Raw genomic sequence first — 13,366 nt, 5'->3', positions numbered from 1 at the left:
TAAATATAAAAATAAAATCAACAAAAGTTTTGTCATAAATTATTTATGCCATTTTCGGTAGCTGCAACATACTGTAAATGATTATAATGACTCAACATAAACAAAATGTTATAATTTATAATGAATCAAAAACAGATCTATTCAATTTTATAATGTAAAATAGGAAATTCCACATTACACAGTTAAACATTCATATCCAACTTAGCAGTTTTTTCTTTTGCAAGGCAATCAAATACTTCACACAGTTTTCTCAGGTCACATTAAAAGACTTTCACTTTTACATTTTAAAGTGTTGAGGGAAATGAAAATATTGTGTAAATTTAGCGTTGTAACAGAGTGGAACAGAGCATTCACAAAAAAAAGCTCTGCAGACAATATCCCCAACTAGGCCATAGGGCTTAGATTCAATTGAAATTGCTGATGGTGCAATGTGGGTATCGTGACAAAAGTGTTAATGGTCATGATACACACAATACATTGTCTGAAACTTAAGTAACCACCTTCTTCTTTCGTACTTGGCTATTTTCCCTTCTGCATATTTGCAGCAGCTGGACAAGGAAGTAGGCCTAGGTTACTCTATTAGCGATTTATGACTATTTTAAGATGAGGTGAGAACATTTCTCTGCTTGATTTCATTAAAAGTAAAGTTGGGCCCTACTGCTTTGCTGTTGGCTTCACGACTCAGACAGACAAAGAAAAGAGAGAGATTTGCTTTACCCAGCAGCTGCACTGAACTGCAGGTGTCTCGTGCCAGAGAGAAGGCGTAAGAGCGGCGGTGCAGAGAGGATTAAACATAACGTATTTCCATACGTTTACCTTCCAACGCTGGGTTTTTACAGGCAGTTTTGCATGGGTCGCGAAGCCGAGCAGTAGATCGAGGAGGGTTACCACATTCAAACACAAAGTGGATATAATCAGTCGACCTGGGTATAACCCCTCTCGCCGCGCAAGGCATCCTGTCTTACAAAATTTACTGGAGGAAGTTGTACAGTATATAGGTCATGAAACTGAAACACAATATAAAGAACTCAAAACCAGATTTCAACTGCAGGGGTGTTCAGTACCAAACTAAAACATGCACACAGGGAAATAAAAAACTTTTGCAATAAGTGTCTAGATGTCTTTCTGGGAAATTACTGTCTGCGGAATAGGGAAGTGAAACATCATCACATGCTGTATTCTCACATTCTTACAGTCTGTCTGATCAGAGTTCAGAGGGAAGAAACCACACAAAACGAGTCTTATAATGTATCTTAAAAAAAGAACATTAGAGGAAAGACAACCGTACTGACCCCACATTTAAATAAGCAAATAATCGAATGAATGAAGACATTAACTTAACAAAAGAAAAAGCCTAGAGGAAAAAAACAGGGATCTGCCATGTCATAAAAGGTTAGTGGCTTTTAAATCAAATAAACAGGTCGACATTATGACCTCAGTTTTTCAAAATCCTGTCATGATTTGTAGGCTATACTGTACATTTTGCACAGACAATAAAGAAAAATCACAGAACTTACAACAAAATGGCACCTTTCATCAACAACTTATTAAGAAAACAATCCGAAAAATAAATTTCGTAATGGTCATTTTCACGAGAGTGTAGCTGGAACATTGATCAGTATGGAACCATTAGTGGACCCTTAATAACAGTAAGTGGTTTTCGCCTGGAAGCTTGTAGTCATACACTATATCTGTTAGTATATGCAGTAGTTGTGTGATTACAATTTGAAACCCAGTCTTTCATGTTCTTTCTCTCTGTATGATTAAATGCATGGGTTACAGAGTAATTCAAATCCAGATGTGAAACACAAAAGTGGTCTGTCCTTTCTGATAAATTAATAAATACAGGGCTACTGTAAGAATCTCAGAGCCAGACAGATACAAATAGAAATAAATAGATATACCCTTATATATTAATTACTTCTATATTAATTAATACATCATTTTACTTCTCCGTATCTGCACACATATCCACATGCGTCTCCAGTTATGGTCATCAACTTTAAGTTTGGATCTTCAGCTAGCTCTGGGCTAACGGCCAGTGGATAGCTTGCGGACTTGGACTATATCTTGGACTCCATTAAGTTTCCCTTGTCATCTTGTAACCAAAACAATGTAGTCCAGATGTCAAGAGAAAAATGATGTACAATTGTTTCTCAAACAATGCTCTGTCTGCTAAAAAAAGGAGCATGAAACTGAACAATACAGTTGAAGTTGTCTCCCACATGTGTGGTGGTCCTGTGTGTTTGTTCCACACAAGCTGTTGATTTCCATGAAGATAATAAATACAACCTTTTTGATCCCCTGCATATTAATAACTGTAAAGTCTGTACAGCACAGAAGATCCCACAAAATAGTGTGTGTGTGTGTATATATGTGTGTGTGTGTGTGTGTGAGTGTGTGAGTGTACATCTCTCTGTCAACCACATCATCCATGTAGCAGCCTCTTCTTCTTTCTTGCATGGTCATTTACATGTGATATACTGTAAGACAACCATATTTGAATGACTGACACATGATACCAACACACCAAACCTCAATTGCTTCAATAAATCATTAAAAACAAAACCTTGTGACCAGACATAGCTGACTGGCTTGTGACTGTGTAGCCATGTAAAATAACCATGTTCACTCAGATAAACTGTCCGTCTGCAGGGCGGCCAGAAGATCTCCAACAGGACTGAACAGCTTCAGTGGACCAATGATCTGCAACAATATTTAAAGGCACAACTTGTTCTCACAACAGAGGCCATTGATGATGATAATAATAATAATTTTTTTTTTTAAATGTATCATTTAAGTGTTACTGTGTATCCTGTTTAATTATGTTTAACTTTTTAAAGGAAAAACTAACAATCCATATTAGAATTAGAAAAAAAAAAACATATCTTTATTATTATTTTATATATATATATATATATATAATTTTCACATTAACTGTATGTTAATTTAAGAACATTTTACATTCTTACCTCCTGCAGGGAATCCAGGGTTAAACTTCTGTTGATTTTCCGATTATAATGCCATCACTCTGCAATGCAAGATATCAAATAAAATATTAGGCTATACTTCAATAAAATGGCAAAAAAAACAACTCCATAACATGAGTTCTTGATTAATAATACTGATTCATCTGTTTTAGGTATATTGCTGTGCAAAGCCCTCAGTGTGCTTTTCCAGGGACAGAGTTTAGTATTTAGGCTTTCAATTTGACACACATTCAGACCTTTTTCAAACCACCACACCTGCTATCATTAGAGAAACAACAGATGATTGAGTCTTGACCCATTATCATTAGCTCATACATAAAATTCAGGTCATTTTGGTACACCTCAACTGTACCTGAGCATTAGCCAGATGTGGAGGTTTGGGGGCAACACTTGGTTTCTTTCTGCTAATTGCTGGTGAGCCGTCTCTCATCAGACTGGGGGTCCGACAAAGTGGTGGGCGAGGCTTTGAACTCTGGGATACATTCAAGGAGGAGTCGTCCACTACTTCTCCACCAACGGCAGACAGGCAGTTGCGGTCTGAGCTGCTATAGAGGTTGATGCATTCTCCAGATGATTCAGTGCTGTCCACTAAAGCAGAAACAGATACTTGAAACAATGAAAGCAGTGGTGTGCACATTACTTGACACTCTGAGAAAACTGATATACATTCAAAATCCCTAATGGCATCCAAAAAAAAGAAAACATATTTTTCAAACTCACTCAGTGGATGATGACTTTTCCATTGTTCACAGTTAAGATGAAGATGATGAAGATGCTGATTGTTAAGTTCATTTTCAGTCATAGCCTCAGGGGAGGAGCAGACAGCAGGACTGTTCTCCACCCCCTGTGACAGGTTCCCAGGATAACCAGCAGGGGGCAGCGAGCCCCGGCCAGAGGAGGAAGATGATTGGCTGAGGTTGGTGGAGGCGGTGCTGCCAGAGCCAATGGAGTGTGGTCGTGGATATTCTAAGCTCCTGTGTGAACAACAGGCCACAGGAACTGACGACACACGTAGATCGGTGTCATCAATGATAAATTAATGGGCTGGGTCAGTGAGCAGTGAGGGCAAAAGCAGTTATTTCAGAAAAAAATATTAAGTGTTTTTGGATTTTAGTTACTAGTTTTGCTTAGTTAAACACAACAACAAAATGTAAAAGATCTAAAAAAAATTAAAAATATATATATTAAAAAAAATATGTAAAATTCGAAAACAAGGCTAAGAGTCTACAGCCATGCTATCCGCTCTGTGAGGCTGTACACAGCAGTGCTTTAAGCAAAATGCTAACATGCTCACAATATAACCATGCTAATGCTTAGGAAGTATAATGTTTACCATGTTCATCATTTTAGTTTAGCGTGTTAGCATGCTAACATTTGAGCTGAGGCTGATGGGAATTAGTTTTGCGGGTATTTGGTCATAAACATTGAAATATTAACCTGATGATGGTGCTAGATGACAGAGGGGAAGATGAAGGTCTGAATGTATCAAATTTAATGGCAATTGATCCAACAGTTGAGATAGTTCACTACCAAACACAAATGTGAACCACAATGTGCCGCTAGAGGAAAAGTCATGGGATCACCAAATTCAGCAGGATTGATCCCATGAGGACTACAAATGTATGTACCAAATTTTGTGCAAATTCATCCAATACTTGTTGAGATACTATGGCTATGATACTATAATGGCTAAAAACATTGTCAATGTTATTATTTACCAGAAAAAAATCTAATTAATTTCCAAGCAAATCCACAATTCAGGTACTATCCAGACCACCTATTTTATTTATTTTATTTAAATGTATCTTTTAAATAAAAAATAAGGGAATACACATGAAATGTATTATATTGCAAAACACACAATACATGTACAGTACATAACTACAGTAGTCCGGAGAATATAATAGACACTTTCAACCGTTTGAATGATGGCTTACACATTTGCCTTTGTTATTTTCCAAATGGTTTAGATCATTTTTTCTTCAATTTGGGACTCTGTGCAGTTGTGTTTTCTTGCTATAATGAACCATTTTATGAAAGAAGAAGATAAAGTTAGACAAGCCCACATACCTACAATTAATTTGGTAAATAAAATCCTCATTAACTAACAGGAATGATGGGGCCCAAACATGGTCATGTGAGGTCCTGCTGTACCAGATAACATTCAATCCTAACACATACTAAAACCTTTTGATGTATTGTTATTAAAGTGATACTGAACTTAGTTTGCAGTGTAAAATGTTTTCACTTAAATAGCTAGTCTGAAGAAAATATTCTACAGCTCTGTCATAAAGAATTGTTTTGTGTGTGCAGCTCCTTACTTCTCCCTGGCAGAGCGCAGTTCACGGCTCGGTCACAGATGGCAGCATCACTGGGTTGAATGTCCATAAAAGGTTTGCGGCCCATTCCCATGAACACCCTCTCCTGCATACGCAGCTCTGGAATGTATAGTGTATTCACAATCTTTTTTTTTTTTTTAACCTGTAAAGCCTTTTATAAACTGTAAAAGTGCTTTTTAATTAAGATATGTTGTTGTGTTGTTGATGCTACCTCGACTGTGAGCAGCCTGTTCCCACAGAATCTTCTCCAGGTCAGTGGTCCAGGCTTTCTTCAGCTCCATGCTGGAGGCCTTCAGGGTGTAGGTGTCCTCGCTTTTTCTCCTGCGGAACCAGATCTCAAAACACAAGCTGCTCACACTTGAGTTGTGGGTCATCCCGATGTCGCTTGTCTGGGAGAGAACACGCAGACACACACACAGAAATTGCACTGATTGAAATAATCATATGTGGTTAGATGTTTTGGTTTCACTATAGGAGCTTTGCTTCAAAACTACTGGAAAATGCCTGTGTAATAGAATATACTGTATATTATGACAGCTTTTGATAAACAATGATGTGTGCAGACCTTGAATGATTGCTTGTAGACATAAACATCATTGCCAATATCTGTCCTCTTGGTCTTGCTGAAGAGGATGAGATCTTCAAAGAGAAAGATGCGGCGAACACATTTCTTCTTCCTAAAGAAAACTGTGAACTCGTCCTGGCGAATGAGCTGGCCCTGCTCTTTTAAATTTACCTGATAGAGCAGAGAAATGTACGGCAGAGCAGAAAGAAAAAACACTATTAACTTAACTGCTGGATATCAAGTATATTTCAGTTGTCATTCGAATATCTTACATCACACTCCTGGATGGCGTCCATGGTGAGCAAATCGTTGCCGTGGCGCATCTGAAACCGAACCAGGTCTGCAGCAGCTTGGATCTCAGTCCTCTCCCGCTCCTTCTCACTGCTTGTCAGATCAGGCACAAATGAACCCGGGCCACACACACTTTGCGCGCACACACTAGATGCGAGCAGTGTTTCCTGGATCATGTCTTTTGGCCTGTATGAGCCAGCCAGAGCCAGCATGTCCTGTAGAAGGAGGCTGTACTTGCTGATCCTCTGAATAGGCCTCAGCAGGTAGGATGAAAGGTCCATCATGTCCCCCAGCTCCTGCTGCTTCTTCTATGAGGGGAAACAAAGTGGGACTATAAAGCTGGAAAGGTAAAGCATGGCACTAATGCTGTGTTCCAGACACAATTTTTAGCAAATTCACGACAAACCCTTCTAGCTAGCGCTAACGTTGACGTTAGCTAGCGCTAGCTGATACTAGCTATTTCTAGTCGGCGACATATTTTGGGCTTCATTTAATAAACATAACCTGTAGTAGTACACAATTGTATGTGTATTGTTTTGATTACAAATGTGCGGAATTACTTTACGTTGCCTATTTATGTCTATTTATCAGAGATGTTCACAAGTCATTTTTTGCAAGTCCAAGTAAAGTCTCAAGTCTTTGAGCTCGAGTCCAAGTCAAGTCTCAAGTCTTTTGCCATCTGATCTGTCCCTAATACTGTATTGTTAAATCTTATGAGTTCAAAACATGTCCTGTAGCTACCATCCATACAGTACAGTATCAAAATCAGTTGTAGGATAACTTTATGGGGTCTACTTAACACATCCCTCTAGACCTCGGACCTGGTGAAATATTAACCTAAGTCTGTCACATCATATGGATACAACTATAAAGATACAATTTGCATGTTCCCAGCATTAGCACAACACTTTGCGATGGTTAGCTTGTTACCTGTGGTGATATATGCTAAATGTAACGTCTCTTTCACTCAAAAAAATGTCTAATGTCGAAGTGGAAATCAAGAGAAAAGTGGCAGCGCCACACCAGTTACAGAACAACATGCATCTCAGTGTCAGTCCAAATTACGCACAATAAGCAGTATGAACTCACTGATGTAATGCCATTTATTTTCTAAGTGTTAGTAGGCTCAGTGAAACTGAGTCCAGCGCGAGGGAGACCCGACTCAGAGGAGGAGAGGTTAGTGAGGCCAGCGTCTCCACGGCAGGTGACAGTGCGCACGGATCCGCTGTGCCACGCATGGATGAAATAATGAAATAGTAAATAGGACTACAGTTACAGAAATATGTGCAGAATTAAGACAGTCAAGACGGCCCAGTGTTTGGTGGACCAGGTACACCTTGTTCACTTAATAGCCTACAAATCATCCACGGGATCAATTACGCATCACATGATTTTAGCCACCCGACACAGCGTTTGTTCCTGGGGAGATGGATCCGTGTGTCCCGCCTCCTGTGCGCCATAGATTCCTTAGCCTCAGCAACCACTAACTATAAGATACAATTTGCCTGTTCCCAGCATTAGCACAACACGTTGCGATGGTTAGCTTGTTACCTGTGACGATATATGCTAAATGTAACGTCTCTTTTCACATTAGTGTGTGAGTGACTGACCTATTTAGGTGCGTTTTGAGATGCCTGATGAAGTCCGACGTTGTTGATCCGGCATCATTTATCTTGGTGCCACACACTTTGCATGTAGCGGTTTGCTTACTGCCACTGTTTACCAAGTTATTGAAAGCAAAACTAATGAGAAAAGGCACAACTCCAGGAGGATTTGGTGTCGCCATCGGCAATGCATTTTTTGATATGTGAGTGCGCGCACATAGGTGCATGCGTTACGTTGCACATTATGGCTAAGGGCAGGGGACATACAGCTCGTCATACGTTTCCCCATATATGCGCCAATAAAAGAAAACAGAAATACATGAATACATTTTGATTTAAAACGCTATAATTGCATGAAAACAGGTTGTTGACGAGTCTCGAAGCTCGAGTCAAGTCTTTTGGGTCGAGTCGCAAGTCAAGTCTGAAGTCTTTTGGGTCGAGTCCGAGTCAAGTCTGAAGTCAGCTGTTTGTGCGACTTAAGTGCGACTCGAGTCCGAGTTTACGGGTAGTAAGTTACGGGTTTGACTGCCGTTCCAGGGCACTTTCACGGGTAGAAGGTTGTGAAAACACGGGTTACGGGTTGCCTGGAACGCAGCATAACACTTCCAGGGTTCGGGGTGTAATGACTACTGCAGCCAGTTGAAAACGTATCTTTGAACCTACTAAAATGAAAAATTAGGGTGGTGTACAGATAAAATGTCCGAGCTTGCATAGTGTAAATACAAAAGGAAAAGGATGTAAAACATCCCCTCGTATTTTTCAGTTAAGAAAAAGACAGGACACATAAACTGACCTTGAAGATGTCATGGCGACGGTGCAGGATCAGGGCGTCTGACAGAGGTTTGTTCTTGCTGTACAGAGCGTACAGGCCGAAACTCTCCCTCTGTGGAAAGTTAAACCATATTAGAAAATGTACAGTATGTTATTTATAACCCGCCTTTAACACTTAGTAGTCATATATATCTGCAATAATCACATAATAATACTACGCATCATCTATCATTATCATATGACTGAAATCCTGCTACTATACATGTCAACTTCTGGTCTCTTTGCATCTTGAGAAGAAAGGTGGGACTATTTTGTATATTACAATTAGATCAGTTAAAATACAAATTTATCACAGTAAGTTATTTCAATTATACAATAATAAAAATAGAAATAAACACAATTAGATAAAAACTAAGCTAAAACCATTAATATGCTTTATAAATATAATGAACATTACATACAAAAATAATATACTATATATATATATATATATATATATATATATATATATATATATATATATATATATATATATTTATTACAGTTGTACAGTTACTGTGCTACTCACATGTCTGAGAAAGCAGCGCGCCACCATGGCGGGCTCCTTCTGGCAGGCCTCCAGCTCGGGCAGGAAGTAGTGGCTGTGGAAGTCGTAAAGCTTCTCCAGGTTGCCGAAGATGACACCTCGCTTGCCCCTGAGGTCCTGGGGGATGTCTGGTCTGTCCAGCAGGGGGAGGTAGTGGGTCAGGATGTAGCCCAGTGAGCGGACATATTCTCTCTCTGTAAACACCAGCTCCTCCAGGACACGCTGCAGCCTCCTGATAACACAAACAGATAATATATCTATACAGTAGTATTTGTAAATAAGTTATTGCATGTCCTCATCCTTGGAATACCTAATTTGGGAGTTTTTCTGCATCTGTACAAACCAAATAATATTAGGAAAATTGTTTAGGGTGTTTTAGGCTTGATAGTCTTTGCACAGGATCTCTCGCCACCATGTTACTCTTTTCCCCTTTGCTTTGTTTTATTTGCTGAATGATGCTGAGTTATTTATTATTTAATTTCCTGTTGTACTGAAATTGATCTGCACAGGCTCTTTGTCTTTTGAAAACCGCTTGTGATGAAAGGCTATTGACCAATGAACTCAACTAATGTTTAAATTAACACGCCGACTTATTGGGACTTTAGCTTATGCACCGTAACCCTCAGAAATAGATAAGTCCATACATACCCTTCTCATCTCCGTGCGTGTTGTAACTCTGTCCGACGGCCCCACAGGTAGCTTAGCCTAGCACGGATCCTGGAGGTAACCGGTTCCAACTAGCCTACTGCTCCGAATAAGTGACAAAATAACGCCAACATGTTCCTATTTACAGGTTGTGATTTGTATAGTGACAGCGCGTACAAATAACAAGGTCACATGAGACACAGCCATCTTCTAACCGTATATAAACTGGGAACTATATTCTCAGAAAGGCAAAGCATTGCTACTCTCTGCTCGGGGCCTCTCAGGTGTTGCAAGCATATCACTCTGCCCAAGTAGCAGAAGTAGCACTACTTGGGCCAACATGTAAATAGGAACATGTTGGCGTTATTTTGGCACTTATTCGGAGCAGTAGGCTAGATGGAACTGGTTACCTCCAGGATCCGTGCTAGGCTAAGCTACCAGTTGGGCCGTCGGACAGAGTTACAACACGCATGGAGATGAGAAGGGTATGTATGGACTTATCTAACTCTGGGGGTTGCGGTGAATAAGCTAAAGTCCCAATAAGTCGGCATGTTCCTTTAAAGAGTAACTCAATACCAGGCTGAAAAGCAGTGTTTTGCTGCCCTCTCTGGGTGAATATGTCAAGTCTATTTTTAGCTCTGACCATAGCCAGAATCAGTGATGGGTGTTGTCAGAAGTGTGCTTTGTGGCACTTGTAACCACCTCCAACAGTGATGTCAAGGGGTCCTGGAGTACACCTGTACATCACTGCAGTAAGGTGAGAAGATGTACTACTTTTATATTTAGGCAGATGATACAGTGACATGCTGTCATTTTACTGTCTCTACATGCACAGTGATAGAAAAGAAACATGCCAAGTATGGATGGATTATGAGAATGGGCCCCTGGGCACAGACAAGTAAAACACCACCCCCATCCTACATAGCAGCTCTTCTGCTGACAGGTGTTTACATGAAGTGCTTCAGTAAGTTTACTGTAGGCTTACCGTAGCCTATATATAGTTTGCGCGTTTCAGACAGAGGGTGATTACAGGTATATTTAGACAGACAGTATAAGAGAAATAGAGTTTGAGTTTGAACATCAAAGCCTGTAAGCATGTTCTAGTTGAAACCCAAAACACAAGTATGAACCTGAAAATGAGCATGATATGGGAATTTTAAAGGACTCAAAATCAGGAGTTATCAGGAGCAAAACAAGTAATTGGGATATCTCTACTTATGACTGAGCCCAATAATTTTCCAATGTGATGTATATCTCATTATTAGCAGTCACTGTAAACAAAGGGTCTGTGTCTGGTAGGCCTGTTCAAAAATCCACCATGTTGACAAGTAGAAAAAAAAAGTGAGGAGAATCAGAAGAAACAGTACCTGTAGTACTTCAGTGGAAGCTTAGAAACAGTAAAGAGCGAATGAAATCTGATTAAGACTCTTTTAAAGGCATGTCATTTAACTCAGAATATCATCTTGCAAAGCAAATGTTTGATTACATATCTTTTTCTCAATCGGTAATGCAAGCACATTTCACCCACATTTAGTAAACTTACAGGGCATTGCTGGCACTCTCCTGTGGACCTGCCAAACAAAAGGCCCCCTCATATCTCCCGATGGGGAGGCTCGAGTGTTTGCAGCATAAAGTCCCGTTACCCCCTACAGCCCCCCGGTCGCTCATACAGGAGTCTTCTGAGCAGAAGCTCCCGTGGCGAGAGATCTGGAACTTCTGAGCCTCCTGGAGGATCCGACAAGACGGCTGACCATGGTGGGAGCAGGATGACGGGGGTCGAACTTGCTGCTCTGGAGGAGTGAACGACCCCGCCATCGCTACTCCAGTGGTGCACGAGTCCTGACTCACCGACCTCACTCCAAGACCTAGTCCCCATGAAAACCACTGGCAGCCGACAGTGTGGGACTGAGACAGAGCAGCGGCATCTCTCTCACTCCTCGCTCTGCTTGTCTGTCTCCTCCTCGTCTCTCTTTCTGTTCTCCTTGCTGACCTATTATTAAATGATTCGTTTAATAGTGATAATTTCACACAGTGTAAACTATTAAATCAAGTGAGATGAATGGATTAACAAGTTACCTGTGAGGTGACTGTGGAGTGACCTTTGACCCCTGACTGGTTCCAGCATCACTGCGATCCTCAGGTTTGATGTTACAGCAGGCTACAGTTGTTGAGTTAGTGTCGTTGCTGCCCAGGATCGGCCTTCTCTTCCCTAAATCCACCGCTCCCGACACAATGCCCTCCCACTGTGGGTGCAGAGGCCCGGGAGTTGATTGTACCACCAGACTCTGGCCACCGGGGGACGGTGTCTGAACATTAGTGCTTACCACATCAACATAATGAGGTTCACACCAGCTGGTAGAGTCTACCTGTTGGTGGTAAACTTCCTCCACATCCTGCATCCTCTCCTGAAGCTGCTGCCTGGCCTCCTGGCATCTCAGCCAGGCTACGTTCCAGACCCTCATCCCCCTGGAGCCCTGTAGGGCAATGGCCTGGGCCTTCACCTCCTGAAATCTCTCTGGGCTGAACTGGAGGAACCTGTCTTGAAAATTCTGGAGGATGGAGGTGTCATTGCTTGACAGTAAAACATTTGGAGCATGAGGTGTGTGGACATCAAACGGGCAAAGGGATGCAGCGCTCGGTCCAGAGTCTTTGTTTTGATGTTGCGTTGGCTGAGTGTTTGTGTGATTGACAGGTGCTGTAGTCTGGTCATGGTCTTGCATTGTGTGGATTCTGGATTGAGTCTGGTCCAGGTACTCAATGCATTCGCTGGCCAGAGCTGTAGCCTGTTTGGAGATTACAGATGTTTTCTTTTGTCACACATAAGAACAAAAGTGCATGTTCTAATTTACTTTTTATTATCATGCTAATCTACTCAGGCGATTTTTTATTGTATGATGTGTAATATAAAAAGAGAACTCATTCATGCCATATATGTTCTGATAAAGGGTTCACACAGAAAAGCTTCAGCAGATTTGTCCGTTCTTTGGGGGAAGGGATGTCTTTATGGGCTTGGTTCCCAAACTGTAACGATAAATGTTTCTACGGGGTAAGAGCACTAGCTGCATAGTGATCTTGAATACTTGAATTTTGAATGCTGATAAAATATCTGACACCAACCTGCTCACAAAAATCACACACGTTGACCATGATCTGCAGCTCCCTGCCGCATGCCTCTGCCCTGCACAGAAAGTCCTCCAAGCCTGATTTGAAGGTGCAGACTAAAGTCCCAAACGCCTCCGTCTCTGGGTAGGAGAGCCCAATCTGCTGGAGTCGCTCTGCCTCTGACACTAACGTCATGGCGTGGTGCCTTCGGTCCTGGAGGATGAGGGGACGGGGAGAGACAGATTGAGACAGGTGGACAAACAGAGACACACAAATACATGACAGCCACAAGAAAACGTAGACTCACATTAGCTTCAATAAGGAAACGAGTGAAGTTGTTGAGGATCTGCTCCATTTGGTCCCCAGAGTCCTCGACTGATTCAGCCTCCAGCAGATGGCGCTCTCCCTCTACATTAAACCATTGTAGCATCTGCAGGGACAGAAGCAAAACAATATTGTGTTTAGTAGTATGG

At 41.1% G+C, this 13,366-nt stretch overlaps 1 protein-coding gene across 3 annotated transcripts in view; it reads right to left on the bottom strand.

Moving 5' to 3' along the window:
- Positions 1-101: 101 nt before the first annotated feature.
- The window catches only part of LOC144520705 (pleckstrin homology domain-containing family G member 4B-like), a 31,999-nt gene continuing 18,734 nt past the window's right edge, over positions 102-13,366 (bottom strand). For all 3 annotated transcript variants that reach the window (XM_078254628.1, XM_078254630.1, XM_078254629.1), the window contains exons 12-25: positions 13,201-13,323; positions 12,909-13,106; positions 11,868-12,574; positions 11,335-11,781; positions 9,129-9,378; positions 8,583-8,672; positions 6,167-6,493; positions 5,895-6,065; positions 5,541-5,718; positions 5,312-5,428; positions 3,711-3,989; positions 3,343-3,578; positions 2,973-3,031; positions 102-2,706 (exon numbers count right to left, since the gene is read on the bottom strand). In XM_078254628.1, the coding sequence (XP_078110754.1) occupies positions 2,993-3,031; positions 3,343-3,578; positions 3,711-3,989; positions 5,312-5,428; positions 5,541-5,718; positions 5,895-6,065; positions 6,167-6,493; positions 8,583-8,672; positions 9,129-9,378; positions 11,335-11,781; positions 11,868-12,574; positions 12,909-13,106; positions 13,201-13,323 (3,162 nt within the window). In that variant the 3' untranslated portion in view covers positions 102-2,706; positions 2,973-2,992. The remainder of the gene's footprint in view (positions 2,707-2,972; positions 3,032-3,342; positions 3,579-3,710; positions 3,990-5,311; positions 5,429-5,540; positions 5,719-5,894; positions 6,066-6,166; positions 6,494-8,582; positions 8,673-9,128; positions 9,379-11,334; positions 11,782-11,867; positions 12,575-12,908; positions 13,107-13,200; positions 13,324-13,366) is intronic.

The sequence above is a fragment of the Sander vitreus genome, chromosome 7, assembly GCF_031162955.1.
Source record: "Sander vitreus isolate 19-12246 chromosome 7, sanVit1, whole genome shotgun sequence".
In the NCBI taxonomy this organism is placed as follows: domain Eukaryota; kingdom Metazoa; phylum Chordata; class Actinopteri; order Perciformes; family Percidae; genus Sander; species Sander vitreus.
This window is presented reverse-complemented; position numbering and strand designations above follow the sequence as displayed.